At 34.1% G+C, this 22,706-nt stretch overlaps 1 protein-coding gene across 2 annotated transcripts in view; it reads left to right on the top strand.

The window, feature by feature from the left end:
* Window positions 1-1,305: 1,305 nt before the first annotated feature.
* The window catches only part of LOC131162560 (protein SET DOMAIN GROUP 41), a 32,779-nt gene continuing 11,378 nt past the window's right edge, over window positions 1,306-22,706 (top strand). Inside the window, exons 1-2 of one of the 2 annotated variants that reach the window (XM_058119173.1) lie at window positions 1,306-2,165; window positions 2,295-2,389. In XM_058119173.1, the coding sequence (XP_057975156.1) occupies window positions 1,382-2,165; window positions 2,295-2,389 (879 nt within the window). In that variant the 5' untranslated portion in view covers window positions 1,306-1,381. The remainder of the gene's footprint in view (window positions 2,166-2,294; window positions 2,390-22,706) is intronic. The other variant, XM_058119174.1, reaches the window with a different exon arrangement.

The raw sequence follows: 22,706 nt of genomic DNA, 5'->3' as shown, positions 1-22,706 counted from the left end.
AAAATTTTAATCGAATAAATGCTCATTTTTATCCTTGAATAAAAAAATAATCCTTAATATAACCCAAAAGATAAAAACTAAAATTTTTAATAGAATATAAATTATTTAATTTCAAAACTTTCTTTTTAATTAGTGATATAGGAACAATCTTATTGTACATGCACATTGATAAATAGTAAATAAAATTTTTAAATGACTTTTTTTTTTCTCAAATAATATATATATATATATATATATATAGATAATCATTTTTAAAAATCTAACAATATTTTTTAAATCTATAAAATGAACCTTTGATTATAAAATTAATAGTTTTGTTTAGATGGTAATCTATAAGTAGGTTGTTCCATTAGAGTAAATGAAATGAGTTTAATTTTTTGATCTAAAAAAAATAGTAATACAACATTTAGATTTTTTTTAAATGTATGGGGAGTCTTTAATTTGGTTAAACGGTTTCAGCCCGAATTACTAATTAATTAATAATTAAATATAAATTAGTAATTTTAATATATGATATATGCTAAATCTTAAATGTTTAATCTTAAAAATATCTCTTTTATTAATAAATCCTTTTATTATTAAGTTGGAATTAAATTTAATACAATAAGATTATCTATATATATATTATTTGAAAAAAAAGTCATTTAAAAATTATATTTATTATTTGTCAATGTGCATGTACAATAAGATTGTTCCTATGTCATTAATTAAAAAGCAAGTTTTGAAATTAAATAATTTATATTCTATTAAAAATTTTATTTTTTATCTTTTGGGTTATATTAACGATTATTTTTTTTATTCAAGGATAAAAATGAGCATTTATTCGATTAAAATTTTAACTTGTATTAATTTTATAAATATGATTTAAAATACTAATTTTATTTTTTTATTTTTATTTTTGAATCTAGTTTTAGTGTTTCATAATTTTTTGACATTTTTTTTCTTCTTTCTCTCTCTCTCTCTATATATATATATATATATATATATATATATAATATTAACATATTACGTGGAAGGATTTTATTTGAGAAAAGGAAAAAAAAGGAAAATAAAAACGCTTAAATCTCGCAGCATGATGTTGCGAGATTTACTCTACCACTGTGCTACGCGTTAGCTTCTTATTCGTTGGGCCTTTAAATCTTGTAGCACCAAACTGTGAGATTACGTAAGCATCATTTTGAGAAATTTTTTTTCAATAAGAGTATTATTTAATATTTTATTTTTTTTAATAATAAAACGGAAAAAAAACTCGAAAAATTTGGAGCTTCCAACGAAATTTAAGACGTTGCCTAGGAGACGAAAAGAGAAGGCCTTCATTTCATGACAATAGGACGCCCGAACAGCTAAATTCCAAAAGCAAAGTCTGCTGCAGTGGCTGCAAATGGAGATGAGAGCTCGGGAAGACGTAGGCATAAGCCAGGACATCACTCCTCTCCTCTCGCCCCTCGCTCACTCTCTCTACGATTCCTTCCTTCTCTCTCACTGCTCTTCTTGCTTCTCCCCTCTTTGCCCAACCTTTTCCCCTAATGTCCATCGTGATGCTCCCTCCCCTTCCTTTCTATACTGCTCTCACGGTTGCTCCGCCGCCGCGGCCCCCCTCCACGTTCCCACTGCCGAGCGCCACCTTCTCCTTCTCCATCCCCACCGCCTACCTCGCTGCTATGCCTCCGACACTTCTGACCTCCGCGCTGCCCTCCGTCTCCTCTACCTCTTCCAGAGCCTTGGCCTCCTTCTCGCCGGCGACAGGATCGGCGGTCTCCTCACCAACCGCAATAAATTTATTTGTCCCGAGAACTCAGATTTCGACGGTGACGAGATTGTCGCGAGAATTCGGGAGGGCGGGAAGGCTATGGCGCTCGCGAGAAGCATGCGAGACGGCGTGGAATTCTCGGGGGAGCCCGTACTGGAGGAGGCGGTACTGTGCATCGTGGTAACAAACGCCGTGGAGGTGCAGGTTAATGGAGGTCGCCCCCTCGGCATTGCTGTCTACGACGTTGCCTTCTCTTGGATCAATCACAGCTGTTCCCCCAATGCTTGTTACCGGTTCTTGTTTTCTTCGCCGGTGGCAGAGCCTCAGCAGTTATCCGGAGAGCCCCGGTTGCAGATTATCTCCAGCGGCCAGGACATTGAAAATGCTGTTTGCAGCTGTGGCGAATTAAGAAAAGGTGATATTTGTTTCCTTTATTTGGGGATTTGTTTCTTTCAATTTTAAATTTGCGGATTTTTTAAGTTCGTCTTGTCTTTCTGATTTAATATTGCGTTTTTTTTTTAAATTATCTCTACTGCATGGTTAGATGGATATGGCCCGAGAATTGTTGTTCGGAGCATTAAGGCAATTAAGAAAGACGAGGAGGTTACTATTGCTTACACAGACTTGTTACAGCCTAAGGTGTATATGCATTTCACTTTTTGTATGTTTATAATGTTGTTCATGCTACTTTTGATTTGAGTTTAACTCTACCCCGACTCATATATCCTGCAAACAAGAGAAGCAACATGGCTCGAGTCTGAGCTCCAAGAAAACCCTTTTATGCACAAGTAAGAAAAGGGTTATGAGATTGTTTGAAACTTGAGTCTAGTGAGTTGGGATTTACTTAGGAGTCCCCTTTCCTTTAAATAGACATGTTGTCAATGATGGTTGAGTAGTTGGACCCTGGAGTGTCATTATTGGGTTTCTTGTTGGGACACTTCTTATTTCGTCATGGAGAGGTTCCACCCAGACTACACAAATACCCTAAATCAATCGCCACCCACTCCTAGTTTAGTTGTTTGTCTAGATTTAAGGATGAGAAATCTTTGGATCTTTAAGCCAGACTTTTTTGGTTATTTTTGTGATGTGGGACAGCTAATGGAATTCAGGAATCAAAGAAAGAATTGAGATAACTGTCGGAGAGAATTTGAGAGAATTGTAGGAGGGAAATAGACAGAAGAAGAGAAGAATGGGGAAGAAAGAAGCTGCTAAGCAGGACAGAACAGAGGATAGGGACAGCAGTGAACAGATTATAAGCAGAACAGGGAGAGAGCATAAGGGAAAGGGAAGGAGGAAGAAGAAAGGAGGAGGAGAGAAGAGAAGAGAAGAGAGAGAACTTAATGAGAGAGAGGGAAAGATCGTCTACAATCTGATTCAAGAATGATAACTGTTTATTGTTGCATGCAAAACATGGAATAGAGATGTTTTTTATGATATATAAGAGAAAAAAAAAATGCGATTCTTGATGGAATTGAATGCTTGGATAGATGGGAGGAGTGTTGTTTTGCCATTGGTGAGGATGTGGTTAGAAGGGGTCACCTCAATAATGACTTGGAGTTGATCCTTTTTTGAGAAGGTATTAGTTGGAGACAGAAGTCTTGGATTAAGTGGATGAAGGAGGGGGATTGTAATTCCAAGTTGTTTTATAGGGTGGCTAATAAGAGAGAGGGAAAAGTTTATCAAAGAATTGGAGATAAAAAATTCAGGAGATATGGTGTGTGACTCCAAAAATATTGGAGAGGAGATTATGGACATATACTAGAGTTTGTATATTGAGATCTATGAACATAGATTGATTATAGAGGGCTTTGATTGGAGCATTGTTGGGGCGAACCTTGCTTTGTGGTTGGAGAAACCTTTTGACTTAGAGTAGGCGAGGGGGGCAGTGTTTGAGATGGAAAGAAATAAGGCTTTAGGCCCTTTGGTTTTATTGTGGCTTCCTTCATGATAGTTCGGAGGCGATTTGGGAGGAGATTATGGAGTTCTTTCACAAGTTTCATAGAATGAGGTGGTGGGGAAGAGCGTTAATTCTTCCTTTATTGCTCTTGTTCCTAAGAAAGAGTGGTCCAAGGAAGTGAAAGATTTTAGGCATGTTAGGCCAATCAGCTTGGATACTAGCCTTTAAAAAATCTTGGCTAAGGTTTTCTCTAAGAGGCTTAGAGAGGTGTTAGGGAATTACGATTGCCTTGGAATAGTCTGCTTTTATCAAGGATAAATAGATTTCAGAATTCAGATAGTGTTTTGGTCGCTAATGAAGTAGTGGAGGACGTGAAGAGGGGGGGGGGGGGGGGAAGGAGGGATGTTTTGTTTAAGCTGGATTTTGAAAAAGCCTATGACATGGTGAGTTGTGATTACTTGGATGATGTGATGGCTAGGAAGGTTTTTGGAGGAGATGGATTAAAGGGTGCTTATCCTCCATGACTATCTGTGATTGTGATTGGTCAATTGAGGGAGTGGTTTAATGCTTTACTGTGATTGAGATAGGGGGATACCTTTTCCTCTTTTCTTTTCACTCTAGTTGTTGATGTGTTGAATCATATCTTGTGACATGCTCAAAGCCTTCATGTGATTTAGAATTGTAATGTTAGTAGGGAAGAGGTAGCGGTTTCCCATCTTTATTTTGCTAGTGGCATCCTTCTCTTTCTTGAGGATAATGTTACCAAATTCGGAAAAGTTTTAACCTTAGTATTTTAAAGAAAATTTTGGGATTAAAGATCAGCGTTTCTAAAAGTGGGGTTTCCGGTTATCGGAAGGGGTGGAATTGAGTATTTCACTAATTTAGCTAATTGTATTATTCTAGAGTGGCCTCTTACTTATTTGGATCTTCCTTTTGGTGGTAATCTCAAATCTTATACTCTTTTAGGATTTGGTGGTGGAGAGAGTGGGGAAACTAGAAAGTTGGAAGAGAGTGCATTTATCTTTTGGGGGTCGCATTACTCTCGTCACTACTGTCCTTTCTTATATCTCGTTTTATTTTCTTTCCCTTTTTAGAATTCTGGTGGCGGATGGCTGCTGCCTTGGAGAGGATTATAAGAGATTTCTTGTGGTTGGGTATTTAGGGAAGAGAAGAGAGATTATTTTGTCAGTTGGGAGAAGGTTAGAAGACCTAAAAGGGGTTGGGCCTAAGGATTTTGGTGTCTGAAAACATCTCACTTGTTGAAAAGTGTTGTGCAGGTTCCCCTAGAAGGTTGGTTCCTTATGGCACATGGTTATTAAAAGCAAATATGGATTGCATCAGAATGGTTGGGATGCTAAAGGGAGTGGAAATTTTTCTCACACAAGCCCTTGGAAGTTTGTTTCTTGGGTTGCTCACTTCTTTTACCCTCCTCTTACCTATTTATGTGTTTCGAATGGGAATCTTGTTTTGTCTAGGAGGATGTTTGGGTTGGTGAAATTTCATTGGAGTGTTTGGTCCCTCGCCTCTTTAGACTGTCATCCATGCATAATGCATTGATTAATGCTCTCTATTCTTTTGAGGGACGCTCTCTCTTGCGATTTTCATTTTTTTAAAAAAATCTCAATGAGAGAGAGAGGTTGATGATTTAATCACTGAATCCTTTGTACCTTGAATGAGGAGTGACTTGAGGATTTGGTTCAGCAATTCTTGCTCTTCTCCACAAAATCCTTTCTTTCCCAATTTGAAAATTCTGTGCTCTTCTTATTTTTCCCTAAATCATTTTATCTAGAAGGATAAGGTTCCTCTGAAAATGAGGGCTTTTATATTTAAGGCTCTTAATAGGCTAATACCAACAATTTGTTGCAGATCAGAAGGCCTTTCAAGGTTATCGGTCCCAATATTTGTATTATGTGTTTGGAGGTGAATGAAACTAGTGACACTTGTTTCTTCATTTTCAAGTGGCTAAGCAGCTTTGGGTTAATCTATTTTTGGTTTTTGAGGAAAATTGGGTGATATTGCAGGCTGTTGAAGCTTTTTTATTTTGGTGCAATACAAGCTTTTGGAGGAGTAAGAAAGGAATAGTTCTTTGGAGATGTTGGTTTTTGCTCTATTTTGACTGGGTGGATTGAAAGAATGCAAGGATTTTTTGAGTAGCCTGCCCAATTCTTTTTGGTATTTACAGCACCTGACCTCCTAATCGTTTAGTGTGAGTATGACAATGAAATGGGCGTGGAAGCAAGTTCCATCTTGCAAAGACAATGAGGGCGTAAAGCATCTTCTCCATGTGGCAATATCATTTCTTTGGTCCTTTTAATAGATGAGTAATATAGTAGATTGGTAAGTACTGTCATTCTTTGTCTCTAACTAAAATTGAACTAATAGAATAATTGAAAAGGATAACGTGTAATGAAAAGCACTCTTGGGGTCGAATTCAAATAGTAGAGGCCTAGTGGCAGTGATATGAGGAACATCTTGAGTTCCTCTAAGTTACTTCGATATTGATTTTCACTTAAACTCTAGAACTATTTTGTGTACAATGAAGAAGGGAGCCATCCCTCCCCTACTCAAGATATGAGTCAGTGTAAAGCTACAACTCCGCTAGATAGCTTTTGTTCCTCGGGAACATTTTGTGGCATAGATATTTTTTTCTCCATGTTTGCTTCAATTCTTTTTTTTTTTGTAACCATGAAGGTTAGGAATTTACCAAAGGATACCTTAAAGGCACATTTGGTCAGATGAAGTCATGAAGCTTCATTTGGTGCTTCAGTAGCACCTCAAATGCTTTATCTAAGTTTGAGATGTGCCAACAACTCTTATAAGCTTGTCAAGGGTGTGTGCCTCCATGTTCCTTCTGATTTTTTCTTTAAAAATTCAATTTATAAGTTTGTAGTCCCTGATTTTAAATCTAGATGGCATAACGTGGTAGTAGTATGTTCTTTTTGTGATGAAAAAGATACTCTCTTTGTCCTTAAGGCACATGATGGTTTAGTTTTAGCCTAAAGATGCATCCTTGAAAGTTAACAAATCATGCCCAGAGCTAATATCAACCAAATCAATCTGGGGAAGAGGAAGCTGTCTTTTGGGCAAGCTTTGTTGAGGTTTTGAAATCTATGCAAGCTTGCCATTTTCTATTGGCTTTTCCCCACCACGCAGACAACATTGGAGTGCTAGTTCAAGTAGCTTATCTCCCTTTGAAGTCAACTTTGAGGGGCTTTCAGACTTCATCAATTGCCTTGATGCATTTAGGAGTGAATGTTTGCATCTTTTGTGTCACTAACCAATGCATATGACACTTGGATCAATATCGAGCATGTCCTATGAGGTCCATGTGAATACATTAACATTCTTTTAAAAGAAATTCACCAGCTCTTCCTTTTTGAGTGTTGATATCTTGGACAAAGGATGTTGGTTCTTATTCAATTTGCTCTTATTCTTTTCATGGGGAGCTTCTCTTCTTTACTGTTCAAGCTCTTGTCATTTCAAGATTTTCAATTTTTAGGGCTTTGCTTTTGATCTTGTTCTTCTTTAGGGTGTCAAGGTATCATTGCCTAGCAATCAATTGTGTCCATTGATCTCTCTAATACCGTGCCTCGTGGCAACTTGATGACAATATGATATATTGAAGTAACTACCCTAAGGTTGGGCTGACCTAAATGATATTGTATGCTGAGAGGGTTCTATTACTTAGAAATCCACCATTTCGTTGTCATTTCTTTGGAAGGTTCCCATGATACTAGTGAAGAGATCATTCCTTGATGTTGTACTACTTTCCCTGTAAATTTGAGGAGCAAGGTTGTTGCTGAATGGGCTCATGTGTTTTGAAGGTATTCCAGTATAACATGTTTGTTAAATTGCGATATGGATAAGTACCCTCTTTACTCCATGCTTTGCTTTTATTAAGGTTACAACTAGAGTATCATTACAAGATAGTTGTAGTTCTTTACTAGGGAATGATTTGACTGGTCCTTGTGGAAAGCTAGGGAGGTGTTCTTTCTTCATTTTCATGACAAGCTCATTGGTTTGTAGATGTGGGAATAGAGCCCTCCTCCTAGATGTAGTGTCTTAGCCCTCCTGATGTCATGTTACATCAATGGTTTCCATCAAATTTTTTCTTCATCATCACCATGGTCTAAATTAGACCACGAAATTGTTGAAATTTCGATAGTGTCTTAGCCCTCCTAATGTCATGTTACATCAATGGTTTCCATCAAATTTTTTCTTCATCATCACCATGGTCTAAATTAGACCACGAAATTGTTGAAATTTTGATTGAAATTTCTGATTCACGTCACCCTTGAAATCATGGTTGTCAAATCAAGATTTAGATCGTGAATCGAAATTCCAATTTTGGGAATCAAGAATCGAGAATCGACTTGAATCATAAGATTCAATGAAAATTTCCAAAATCAATTAAACTGACATGCATATATTGATATACAAACAAGAAGCAAAATAGTAAAATATATTTACATTTTGACAATAAAAAAAATCATATTTCATGTGTATGCTTTCCCTAAACCAATGAAAACATCGGAATAAGTCAAGAATGTTTTTTAAAAAAATGAACTTTTGTGCTATTTGAGGGAAGGAATCAAGAAAAAATAATACAAAACTGAACTTCCAGGTTTTATTAACAATAAAAAAAATAGATTTCATGCATATTCTTTCTCGAATTAAAAAGAAAAATACAATCAACCTAAAAAATAATAATTGAACAAACTACTTGAAAAACCAACTTTTGAATCTTCAAAACACAATGAAACATGAGTATCGCCTGTACCACCATAGCCAATGAGTCTACTCCTTCTAAGTGGAGAACATCACACCTCTCTAAGAGTGAAGAAATGGTTTTGTGAGGGCAACATTAGACCTAAAGTTTTATTTTCTCCTCTTTCCTAGCACAAAACTGGCGTAGACAAGGGATGGAGTGTAATAGTATAAAAATGAAAGAATCGTGTGAAACGATAGATTCAGACCGATTAGTTAAATTCACAAGGCGAATCAATAGATTCGGCAACGATTCGGTAGCAAGATTTGAATCAATTTGGTGTGGAATTGATACAAATTGTATGGAATCATAAGATTCTAACAATTGTGCTCTAAGTTGAAATGGCAGTCAATTTCCATCTTGCATAATTTCCATCAAAATTATGTGTTATGAGAGGATACATGGAGGATATGTATATGGAGACATGTATGAGTTTGGGGAGATGATCTTAGACTTCGCTATGTCATATGATTTTATTACAATGAATACTTGCTTTAAGAAGAAAGAACACTTACTAACCTTTAAAAGTGGACAAAATAAAAGTCAAATATATTTTTTCTTAACTAGGAGGATAGATAATTTATTATGCAAAGATTGTAAAGTTATCCCGGGTGAAAGCTTAACCAAACAACATAGAATCTTAGTGTTAGATATATGTATTAAAAAATGGAAGAGAAAATATAAAATAAACCAGTGTAAGAGAATTAGGTGGTGGAACCTAAATAATGGAGAAAATATGATAAAATTTAAAGATAAAATGATCAAAGATGGTGATTGGACTATAGTGGATGGGATATATACAAATACTCTTTGGAGTAAGATAGCTAACTATATTAAAAAGATAGCAAAAAAGATTTTAGGTGAATCAAGGGGAAGAGTCTCAAATAGCAAAGAAAGTTGGTGGTGGGATAAAGATGTCTAAAAAGCCATAAAGACAAAAATAATTTGGTATAAAATGCGGCAAAACTATAGAAACATGGACAACTTTGAAAAGTATAAAAAGATGAGAAAATATGCAAATAGACCGTAAGTGAAGCTAAACATAGATTATTTAATAACTTGTATGATAGATTAAATACAAAAGAAGGGGAAAGAGATATATTTAAACTTGTTAAAACTAGAGAAAGAAAGAGTAAGGACTTAGGTAATGTAGAATATATAAAAAGTGAGTATGATATTGTCTTGGTTAAGGAAGAAGACATAAAAGAAAGATGGCAAAGTTATTTTAGTAAGCTGTTTGATGAAAACCAAATAGAAGGCTTAAACTTAGAATTGACAAATGAGGAAAAGATTGAAAATATGAGGTTTATTTGCAAAATTAGAGTTAACGTAGTTAAGTTTGCACAAGATGAAAAATGAAAAAGCTATAGGACCGGATAACATCCCAATTGAAGTTTGGAAATGTTTAGGTGAAAACGGAATTATATGGTCAACTAATTTATTTAAAAAAATTATGAAAACTGAGAAAATTCCAGATGAATGGAGGAAAAACACTTTAATACCTATATACATAAATAAAGAAGATATTCAAAATTGTAATAACTATCGTGGAATTAAACTTGTAAGTCATATGATGAAGTTGTGGGAAAAGATAGTTGAACAAAGGTTAAGACTAGAAATGAAGGTCTTAGAAAATAAATTTGGTTTTATGCTTGGGAGATCTACTACAAAAGCTATATATCTTTTAAGAAGATTGATGGAAACGTTTAGTGAAAAGAAGAGGGACTTGCATATGGTATTTATTGACTTAGAGAAAGCATATGATTGGGTACCTAGGAAAGTTCTATGGTGAGTTTTAGAAAAAAAAAAGGGTGTATGTAGTAGGTGTACTGATATCATTAATGATATGTATGATGAAATATTGACTAGTGTGAGGACTATAGATGGAGAGACTAGAGAGTTTTCAATCACAATAGGTGTACATCAAGGATCTGCCTTGAACTCTTTATCTTTTTGCTTTAGTGATGGATCAACTGACTAAAAGTATCCAAAATGAAGTTTCATGGTGTATGTTATTTGCAAATGATATTGTACTGGTTAATGAAACTAGGGGCTGAGTAGAGGCTAAGTTAGAATTATGGAGAGAAGCTTTGGAATCTAGAGCATTTAAGATAAGTAGAAATAAGACGGAATATATGAAATTTAATTTCAATAATAGTAGGAAGAACATTGGAGACAAAGTTAAATTTGACGATGAAAAAATAAATAGCACTTTTAGATTTCGATACCTTGAATGTATCATGCAAGCTGAAGGAGAAATTGAAGAGGATGTAACACATAGAGTTAGAGATGGTTGGGTAAAATGGAGAAGTGCTTCTAGTGTGTTGTGTGATCGGAGAATACCCTCAAAATTAAAAGAGAAGTTTTATAGGACGACTATAGACCAGTTATGTTATATGGATAAGAATGTTGGGCTATGAAGAAACAAAATATCCAAAAAGTAAAAGCTGCCAAGATGAGAATGCTTAGATGGATGAGTGGTATAACACTCAAAGATAAATTAAGAAATGAACATATTCGCGGTAAGTTAGGTGTAGCTCCTATAAAAGATAAGATAAAGGAGGGACAACTTAGATGGTTTGGACACTTGTAACGTAGGTCATATAGTGCACCACCGAGGAAGAGTGAGTTAGTTACTGTGAGGGGTAGTAGAATGGGTAGGGGTAGACCTTATATAACTTGGAATGAGATATTAAAGATTTAATAGCCTTGACTTTGTCAAAAGAAATGGACTATGACCGCATAAATTGGTGAAAAAGGATTCATGTAGCCAATACCACCTAGTGGGACTTAGGGCTTGGTTTTTTGTTGTTGTTGTTATAATTTCCATCAACATCTAAAAGAATCATCTGAAATTTATCAAAATGTTGAAATTTTAGCGAAAATTTTCGAAATTTTAACTATGCTGTAAGATTTCCTCGGAATTCAAATGTGAAAAGTAAGGTGTAGTCTCAAGAGAGGGGGAGGGGGGGTGAATTGGATTATAAAAAATTTTTTTAATTCCTTTTGAGATTCCTTAACCTTCTTTTATTTCTTTGAGCTAATTTTTGACTTGTTTGTTTAATTCTTTAATCACTCAAGAACTTAGTTCTTTTAATTCAATTAATCAACACAACTATGTAAACAACCAAGCAACCAAACCAATCATTCACAATTTGAAAACAAACAACCAAATGATTTGCCAAGCACAAGTTACCTGCAGCACAATTTAGATTGATGGAAATTTGCAAGATTCAACACTCTTTGAAATATAAACACAAACTACTCAATATCAAATTTTAAAACATTCAATCATAACATAGCTTTTGTTGTCAGCCCTGGATATAAATTTGAATTAAGTCCTGTAGTGAATGATAATTTGTGTTTGCTGATGTGAAGCCTTATATTAATTGATTTGCTTAATATGATATGTAATATAAAATCCAACACAATATTCACACTCTTCCCTATTCAAAATTCAAATAAACTCTCAGTTAATTTATCTTTGGGATGTTTAATCAAATAACGTACTCCCGTATGATTTCCGCAAGATATGGTTTAACCAACGTACTCCCTTTCGGTTTCTGTAACCCAAATCAAAATTAAACTTTAAGTTTACTTGATTCCCAAATATACGTAGTATATATGATTTTCAATTTAAACCATCCACGCAATTTAAATATGTACTGAAAATGAAAAGTATGGGAAAGAAAGAGTGAGACGGAGATTTTTACGAGGTTCGGCTTATACCTAGCCTATGTCATCGTCTTTGGAAAACCACTAAATGATTCACTAAACCTGTTCCTTTGACGGGCGGAACAATACCTTTATAACACTCCTTGATTAAGGCTAGAGCCCGCCTTCTCCAAACGATGTCCCCTCGTTCGGTCACTCCTTACTTAGGTTAGAGCTCGCCTCTCTAAGCAATATTCCTTTGCTTAGCCAACGATCTAAACAATTCTTGGAATCGTCAATCTACAAGAAACACAAACAAAAGATGTGTACAAGAATTTGCTCCTACAAAGAGCTGATTAGTACAACTGTTATAGCACAATAATATACTTCAATAAAATTCAGAATATGGAATTCAGATTGAAGCTCTAGAGTTGTATCACCGTATGATTCTTTTAATAGATGAAAGAAGTAGTAATTAAAGCACAATCTCAGTGAGAATCAACAAGACTTTTAGCAACTTCGTGCAAGATGTGAGCAATAGAGCACTTTCAAAATTTCAGAATGCTTTAAGAGAGTATGAGAGCTGCATTGATTTCTTGGTGTCTAAATTGATGAACCTTGAGGGTATTTATAGATGAAGAAAGACTTCTTGCTTGTTCCCAAAGTTTACTTGGAGTAGGGTCCAAGTTGTAAATTAATGTGGGTTTCAATTAATTTAAATTTCAAAAATATACCCGTTGAGAATTTTGAAAATTTCCGCGAGCCAGACGACTGTGAAGTCACTGGCAGTCGTCTGTCCATGTATAACGTTCATATTTTTCCAGACAGAAAGGTGGCAGTCGGCTGTCCTTATATTGGCAGGTCGTCTATCACTAGAATAATTCAATTTTAAAACAACTCAGTTGGGTGGCAGTCGTCTGGCGGAACACACACAGATGACTCATTTGTTTCTAGCAGGTGTCTATCAATTACTTGACAGTCGTTTGTCGGGCTTCTGACTTCAGTTAAAATCATCTAAATTTGCCAATCGTCTGTCCATAAACAGACAGTCGTTTGTCAGTTGGCTGTAAGTCATTTTTTTATTTCTCTCTCTTTTGTTTAATTAACCTTGAAATTTTAACTTCATTTAACTTTTGAAAAACATGTTCCAAGGTTCTAAAAACTTCAGATTTCTAAGTGTCTTTGCCTAATGAGCTTCAAAATGAAAAATTCATATTTGAATTAACTTGAAGTACTTACAAAGACTTGTCCTAAAGACCCATTTGACTTTTCGCTGCTTTGAGTTCTCTTTGTCTTCTTTGCTGAGCCTCAATGATCCTGAAATATATGTGAGCTTTCATCAGGTTCTCTTTAATCCTCATGCTTTCATGATCTTATCTTTAAATCCATATTTCAAGCTTGATATAATCATTCTTCTTTGAAGTACAAACTTTCATGAATTCTTCTGAACACTTGAACTTGCATTCATTATTGAATCCTGAAATAACATCACTTGACCAAATATGTTAAGTTCTACTTATTTGTTAGCATCAAAATAAGATGTTAAACCTTGTAAGGGCAACAATCTCCCCTTTTTTGATGATGACAAACAAGAAGCAAAAATTGGAGTGAGCCTTAAAAAGACTCCCCCTTTCAATAAGCATATTCTCATCAATATTTGCAATATCAAAATTAATTTCAAAAACTCTTTTAAAATTATACTCATCACTTCATAAATTGGAGTTTATCAGTCAATAACAAATACTTCTCCTCCTTTTGATATATATTATGTTCATGCTCAATTTTTGCTATATCATGCTATCATGGTTAATTTTTTCTTAAACACTTCTCCCCCTTTTAACATCAATCAAAATAGAAAAAAAATAATTAAGTTCATGTAAAATCACATTTTGAGCATATCATCAAACATGCGTATCAAACATATGAACACACTCAATTTATTATTTTTCAATGTAGCATGTGTAGTGTGTTATAACATTCAAGTATATGAGTTGTAATTTCATTACTAGCAGCTTTTTCCTTTAGACAATATTCAAGATTTCAATTGTTGATTTTATGATACCGATTTAAAATTGAATTCATGATATCTATTTAAAATTCACGATACCAATTGAGAATTGATACCAATTGAAAATTTAATTCATGATACCAATTGAAAATTCTCTGAATTGATTAAAGGGAAACAATCATAATATAAGCAATATAACATAACGCTCCCCCTGAATTCAATACATTCAGTTTTGTTGTCAATTTTGCTTTCATTATCCTATATTTCAAAACATTGATTCACATAATGTATCAAATATCAATATAATGCTAATATCATCAATGTCACTCCATGCTCATAGATATAATCATACTTGTCATGCTTAAAAAAAACAATTGATCTTTTAGATTGTGATACCAAATGAGCTTTTTTTTTTTTTTTTTTTTTAATTTAAAAATTGTGATACCAATTAAAATTTTAAAAATGTGGTACCAAAAATATTCATGGATACCAAAGACTTTATACATACCAAAGTCATTATCACATTATACACAGCTCATGGATACCAATATAACCATTATCTCTCATAGCTCATGGATATCAATATAAAAAGCAGTAAGTCTATCAATGTAATTCATCAATAGCATGCATGACCAAGAATTAATCTCATATCAAAATTCATGCTTATACTCAATAATCTCATGCTCAAATTTTCAATATAGTGAGCCATAAATTTTCAATATAAGTCAAGCATATCATGTAGCATATCATATAGGCATGTAAGCATATAGCATCTCATATAGGCATTCATTCTCAAACTTATCTTAAACTCATCTTTAAGTTTTTCTATTTTAACTAGTTTGTTTGTTGATCATGAATTAAGTTACTTTCTCAATTTTTAAAGGGAATGACTTAATCAATGGAGTTTTTCATTTATGAACTATTCTATCATCTTGCTACCCATACTTTCTTGGGTCTGGTAGGTTTCATAAAGGATGTTTCTTTTACTCTCCATATTTGTTTAGTTTTCACACATTTTCTCTTAAATGGACATTCAAACTTTATATGCCCCTTTTTCTTACATTGATAGCATATGGTGTTAGTGTAAGCATTAAAGGATGTGCTTGCATTATCTTTGGAGGCTTTTGAGAAATAACATATGTAAAGATTCCTTTTTTTTATATTTTCAATTCCATTAAATCTAATCCCTTCTTTGTTTAGAGACATTCTTTGGGAGCCTACCATTTTGTCCAAGTTTGTTTTTCCTTTTGTAAGGTTATAAATGATCATTCCTTTATCTTCAATTTGATTCTTGAGCTCATTTATCTCTTTATCTTTCTTGTCATCAACCTTCTTTTGTGATTTCTCTAATTCTAGAGATAATTTTTGATTTTATCCTCTAATTCAGAAATATATATATATCTTTCTCATATACCGTAGAGGATAGGGATCTAAGGTCTTCTATCATTTTTTTATTCTTGCATTCTAATTCTTTGATTTTCAAGTCTTTTTTCTTTTCAGCAAGATTTTTGGATTCTAACTCCTTTGTCATAGCTTCATTCTTACTTTCTATTTTCTTGATTCTTGAATTCTTTTCTCTTTCAGCATTTCTAAGTGATTATAACTCTTTCATCATTCCTTCATTTTTGTTTTTCAATGATGAGTTTTGTTTGGTTACTTTGATCAACATCTTATGTACTTTGAATAAGTCATTTTGAAGTTTTTCATAAGATGACATACACTCATCATTGGATTCATCACTACAAGAATTATTTGAAGATTTAGATGAGGAGCTTTCCTCATCGTCCCAAGCCATAAAGCACGTATAAGCAACCTCTTGGTCACTTAATTCATTTTCTGAACGAGTTGTGCTCATCATGTCCCAAGTAGTGGCTTTCATGGCCTTTTTCTTTTTGTTCTTAGACTTTTTCTTAAGTAGAGGACATTCTGGTTTTAAATGTCTAGCTTTGTTGCAATTATAGCATTTAGGAGTTTTATCCTTTGATTTCTTGCTAATATCTTTTTCTTCTGATTTGGTATCTTGGTTTCTTCTTTTAAATTTGTTTCTCCTTCTTAGTATCCTTGCTAGATTTTTAGATATGAAGGCTTCTTCATCTTCATCCATTTCACTACTTGAGTTTTCTTTTAAGGCTTTAAAGGCTATTGAATCTTGGGCTTTGGTTTTACCATTCCTTTCATTTATTGCCATTTCATATGTAAGTAGAGAACTTATTAACTCATCTAAGGAAGTGGTTTTCAGATTTCTTCCTTCAGTTATGGCAATGACTTTTGGTTCCCATTTTGGTGGCAGCCCTCTAAGAATTTTCCTAATCATTTCATAAGTAGTGTAGGTTTTTCCTAGTGCATTTAGGGAATTTATTATTTGAGTGAACCTAATGAACATATTAGTTATGGATTCATCCTAAAAACTTCATATTCACTTGTAAGCATATTGATCCTATTATTCCTAACATCTATAGTGCCTTCGTAAGTGATTTCAAGCTTGTCCCATATTTTCTTAGCTGATTTGCAAGCCATTACTCTATTAAATTCATTGGCATCTAAAGCACAATATAGAACATTCATAACACTAGAGTGTATTTACAACATTTTATAATCTCTTTCAGTCATGTCTTTCTTTTCCTTAGGTATTTGTTTTCCATCTACTAATGTGGTAGGAATTAGATCACCATTCGTGACAACCTCCCAAGCTTTCCAATCCATGGTTTGAAGGTATATTTGTATTCTCTTTTTTCAAAATTTATAGTTGTGTCCACAAAAAATTGTGGCCTAGTTGAAGATTGTCCTTCTCCAAAGGAAGCTACGCCTAAGTGAGCCATTAGGATCTTTTTATAGCTAGTAATTAAGATTTGCTATAACCCCGCTCTGATACCAATTGAAAACTAAGGTGTAGTCCCAAGAGGGGGGGTGAATTGAATTATAAAAATTTCTGTTAATTCCTTTTAAGAATTCTTAACCTTCTTTTATTTTTTTGAGCTAATTCTTGACTTGTTTGTTTAATTCTTTATTCACTCAAGAACTTAGTTCTTTTAATTCAATCAATCAACATAACTATGTAAACAACCAAGCAACCAAACCAATCATTCAAGTAACCAAGCCAATCATTCACAATTTGAAAACAAACAACCAAATGATTTGCCAAACACAAGTTACCTGCAGCACAATTTAGATTGAGGGAAATTTGCAAGATTCAACACTCTTTGAAATATAAACACAAACTACTCAATATCAAATTTTAAAACATTCAATCATAACATAGCTTTTGTTGTTAGCCCTGGATATAAATTTGAATTAAGCCCTGTAGTGAATGATAATTTGTGTTTGCTGATGTGAAGCCTTGTATTAATTGATTTGCTTAATATGATATGTAATATAAAATCCAACACAATATTCACACTCTTCCCAATATTCAAAATTCAAATAAACTCTCAGTTAATTTATCGTTGGGATGTTTAACCAAGTAACGTACTCCTCTATGGTTTTCGCAAGATATGGTTTAACCAACGTACTCCTTTTTGGTTTCCGCAACCCAAATCAAAATTAAACTTTAAGTTTACTTGATTCCCAAATATACGTAGTATATATGATTTTCAATTTAAACCATCCACGCAATTTAAATATGTACTGAAAATAAAGAGTAAGGGAAAGAAAGAGAGAAATGGAGATTTTTACAAGGTTCGGCTTATACCCAGCTTACGTCCTCACCTTTGGCAAACCACCAAAGGATTCACTAAATCTGTTCCTTTGAAGGGCAGAACAATACCTTTACAACACTCCTTGGTTAAGGCTAGAGCTCATGTAACGATCCGGCCCTTTACACGGACTCAAGTATCACTCACATACATCAAATACCTATACCTGTTCAAGATATGGAAACAACCCGCCCTAAACAGGGACATACGGGTGTAAATCATACATAATCATGATGTAAATGTCGCGGAAAAACATAAACATCCATTGGGATTACTACTAGCCTTATACCAGAGTTCACTAATACATCCATAATTTAAATACATTCGGATTTAGAGTAATCGTCATATTACAACCTTCCAAAAAGGACTTTCATCAAGTTTAGTACAAAATTTAGATGCTTACGTAAGCTAACCAAAATAACCTCCCTAGTCCCTTTATCTACTAGGACCGACGCACGGACGGACCTGAAAACAAAGGTTGTAAGATAGGGTGAGACACCTCTCAGTAAGGAAGAAGGAGTTACAACAGTGTGTGACTGCATACATGCATATTTTCATTCAACATTTGGAATATAAATCAAATTTTTGCAATACAGTAATGCATCAGGTATATCATTATTCATATTACAAAATTCTCACATCTGTCTTTCGACCATTTAATGATTTATTAGATGACCAACAGCAAAATATCCCTATAACCAGTTGTACCCCGTGGCTCGGGTTGTGCACTGGTACTCGTCCAATGCCCTGTTCGTGCAGACACTGCCGAGTACCTACATACGATCCAACTGCCCCCATTGGCCCAATGTCAGCCAATGGTTTCACCCTGCTAGCCGACCATCTTGGTACCCACATCGTTTAATACGTGTGGTTGCACGTGTACATCTAGCTACGATATCGTGCCGTATCATATAACTGTGGTTTCATTTCACCCTGCAAAGAAAGTATTTTTCAACCCTCCCGGGACTCTCAAGCTGTGGTTCCGTGTATCATAAATTCAATTTATACAAATATGATTTTATCTCCCATAATTTATATCAATAGTATAGAAATAATCCCATCGGGTTCAAACCAGCGTCTTTCCACTCAGTTTACCCCTCTTTGTTTACTGATGCGGCTCGGTGTATCATTAGCCTCCGTTTATCACATTGTCAGTATAACAAATTGGAATTTCATTCCCATATTCTACATCAGTAGTATAGAAAATACATTCATTTCCATTTCAACATATATCACACAAGTTTAATACAAAAACCCGCTAAATGATAGAAATTCAATGTACATAGTTTAACTGAATAAATAAAGGATTCGAGCCTCTCCTACTATAGTATAAACACAAATAAACAATATTTATAAAATTTGGAGATCACACATTGAAATCCTCGTTTTTACCAAAAACCGTAAAATCGTCAAACCGGCATTTTTACTCGATAGAATTTCACAAATAAGCAGTTAAATCATAGATAATAACATAAACTAGCTTTTTAGCGGTTTAATTTTCCAAAATAGTTGTTGTAATCAAATTCCCCTTACCTTATACTCGAAATGAAAGTTCGTATGAAAACGGTCCAAATCGACAACTCGAGATCCCGAAAACCTAAAACCACAGAACATAACCTTACTATGTTTTCTACTGCTATCCAAATATCCAATCAAAATTAGGATCAGATTCCTACCTCGATTCTTGGGAAAACCCGAAACTCTTCGAAACGATGATCCTATCCACTAAAAGTATAGACTTTCCTCTTCTGATCCACGCAGTACCCTCTGTTTTTGGAAACGGATGACGAACGGCAAAGGATCTTAGCGAGAGAGAGAGAGAGAGAGAGAGAGAGAGAATAAGAGAATGAGAGAATGAGAGAGAATAAGAGAATTTATAAAATAAATCCTAACTTAGCCCTTAAGTAATCTAAATAAATATCTCCTCCAAGATATTTATATATAAATATCTTAAAATATCTCTTTCCAAAATATTTTCTCCAAAATATCTTTTTATTTATTTATTTATTTATTTTATTATTATTATTATTTATTTATTTATTTATTATTATTATATTTTTTTTCGGGGTCGGGTTATTACATCTCACCTTCTCCAAATGACGTCCTCTCGTTCGGTCACTCCTTACTTAGGCTAGAGCCTGCCTCTCTAAGCAATATTTCCTTGCTTAGCCAATGATCCAAACAATCTTTGGAATCGTCAATCTACAAGAAACACAAACAAAAGATGTGTACAAGAATTTGCTCCTATAAAGAGCTGATTAGTACAACTGTTATAGCACAATAATATACTTCAATAAAATTCAGAATATGGAATTCAGATTGAAGCTCTAGAGTTGTATCACCGTATGATTCTTTTAATAGATGAAAGAAGTAGTAATTAAAGCACAATCTCAGTGAGAATCAGCAAGACTTTTAGCAACTTCGTGCAAGATGTGAGCAATAGAGCACTTTTAGAATTTCAGAATGCTTTAAGAGAGTATGAGAGCTGCATTGATTTCTTGGTGTCTAAATTGATGAACCTTGAGGGTATTTATAGATGAAGAAAGACTTCTTGCTTGTTCCCAAAGTTTACTTGGAGTAGGGTCCAAGTTGTAAATTAATGTGGGTTTGAAATAATTTAAATTTCAAAAATATACCCGTTGAGAATTTTGAAAATTTCCGTGAGCCAGACGACTATGAAGTCACTGGCAGTCGTCTGTCCATGTATAACGTTCATATTTTTCCAGACAGAAAGGTGGCAGTCGGCTGTCCTTATGTTGGCAGTCGTCTGTCACTAGAATAATTCAATTTTAGAACAACTCAGTTGGGTGGCAATCGTCTGGCAAAACATACACAGATGACTCACTTGTTTCTGGCAGCCGTCTGTCAATTACTTGACCGTCGTCTGTCAGGCTTCTGACTTCAGTTAAAATCATCTAAATTTGCCAATCGTCTGTCCATAAACAGACAGTCGTTTGTCAGTTGGCTGTAAGTCATTTTTTTATTTCTCTCTTTTGTTTAATTAACCTTGAAATTTTAACTTCATTTAACTTTTGAAAAACATGTTCCAAGGTTCTAAAAATTTCAGATTTCTAAGTGTCTTTGCCTAATGAGCTTCAAAATGAAAAATTCATATTTGAATTAACTTGAAGTACTTACAAAGACTTGTCCTAAAGACCCATTTGACTTTTCGCTGCTTTGAGTTTTCTTTGTCTTCTTTGCTGAGCTTCAATGATCCTGAAATATATGTGAGCTTTCATCAGGTTCTCTTTAATCCTCATGCTTTCATGATCTTCAGGTTTTATCTTTAAATCCATACTTCAAGCTTGATATAATCATCATTCTTTGAAGTACACTTGACCTTGCATTCATCATTGAATCCTGAAATAACATCACTTAACCAAATATGTTAAGTTCTACTTGTTTGTTAGTATCAAAAGAAGATGTTAAGCCATGTAAGGGCAACAAAATGAGAGACTTGGGAGTGATGTGAAATTTCTATCTTAATTTATTTTATTTATTTTTATTTAAACAAAAGATTATTACAGTTCCTTTTGAAATTATATGAAAAAATAAACTTACAAGTTACAACAACATCTTACTTAACCATTCTTGTCTAAATTATCGTTGTTTGTATAATAAATAATATTTGAATGATTTATGAATTTCATTTGTATTAACGAGATATGTTTAATGCACATTATCTTACAAATACGTTTGATACACATACTATATTACAACGTTTTCCACCTCAAAAAAAACATAGATGTATTTATAATATGTTAGTCCTAAAACTTGCATTATAATGTCTTTTTACCATTTCTTAAGTTTTACAAAGAATTCCATGCTTTATTATTGATTTCCGTTATTTTTCAAATCAAAATTTCCGTACTTTTGGAGCTTCGAAATTTGAGTCAAAATTGAAATTTAAGACCTTGATCATCACGGGCCTCCTTTCTTCTTACTGTCAATCAGGTTGTCCTATGTGCCGTTGTGTCGATAATCTTGTCAAATGAATGCCTCTATAGCATTCTTTAAGTGATGGCAATCCCTGGTAGGGGTGTAATTGGTTCCTTCCGGTTCAGTTTCAGGCTAAACCGAAAACTGAACCGAGAAAATCAGTTCTCAAAATTGCAAACACCACCAAACCAACACGTCAGTTTTTCCCAAAATGGTTAATGTGGTTATCCGGTTTGGTTCGGTGTTAAACCGAATGTCCAGATGGCAAGGAAAAACAGGTTAAACCGAATGTCCAGGTGGCAAGGAAAAACAGGGTCATAAAATTTTTACTTAAATGTATACTACCTGAAGCCCAAGCCCAACATGAAGGCTTTGCATAATTTGCAAGCCAAGCCCACTAATGAGCAGGCCCACAAGCAAGGCTGGGATGAGCAATTAAGGCATCCTAAGGCAGTGGCTTTTAAAAGGAACCCTGGGGCTGACAATTTCTTGAACTTTTGATGTGGGACAAACATCTCCCTACTACCAAGCATGCAGCGCTTTTCTCTTGGCCCCACTTTAACTTCCCAATTCCCATTCCTACATCTGAAGATGATATCTTCCTAGGTCTCCTTATAACTATATAAACCCCCTACCCACAGGAATTCGTCCACCGCAATGCACTTGAAACCATTGTTTGGAAGGATATCGATAATTAGAATGTAATAATCTTAAAGCAGAAGATTTATTTAATATATAAAATTAAAATGCAATCAATTTTAATTAATAAATATAAATATTTACAGATCTGAAAAGAAATGGTAAAAAGCAAATAAAATAGAATATTTAATGTATAAAATTTAAATAATACATGTGTTTTGGTTTTCAGTTTTTTTGGTTCGGTTTATTTCTAAAACCAAAATTGAAAACGAAAACTGAAACCAGAAAACCGAACTGAAATGCGAAACTGTTTGGTTCTTGGTTTTTCGGTATTTTGTTACACCCCTAGTCCCTGGTGG

This window comes from Malania oleifera, chromosome 8 (assembly GCF_029873635.1).
Source record: "Malania oleifera isolate guangnan ecotype guangnan chromosome 8, ASM2987363v1, whole genome shotgun sequence".
NCBI lineage: Eukaryota > Viridiplantae > Streptophyta > Magnoliopsida > Santalales > Ximeniaceae > Malania > Malania oleifera.
This window is presented reverse-complemented; position numbering and strand designations above follow the sequence as displayed.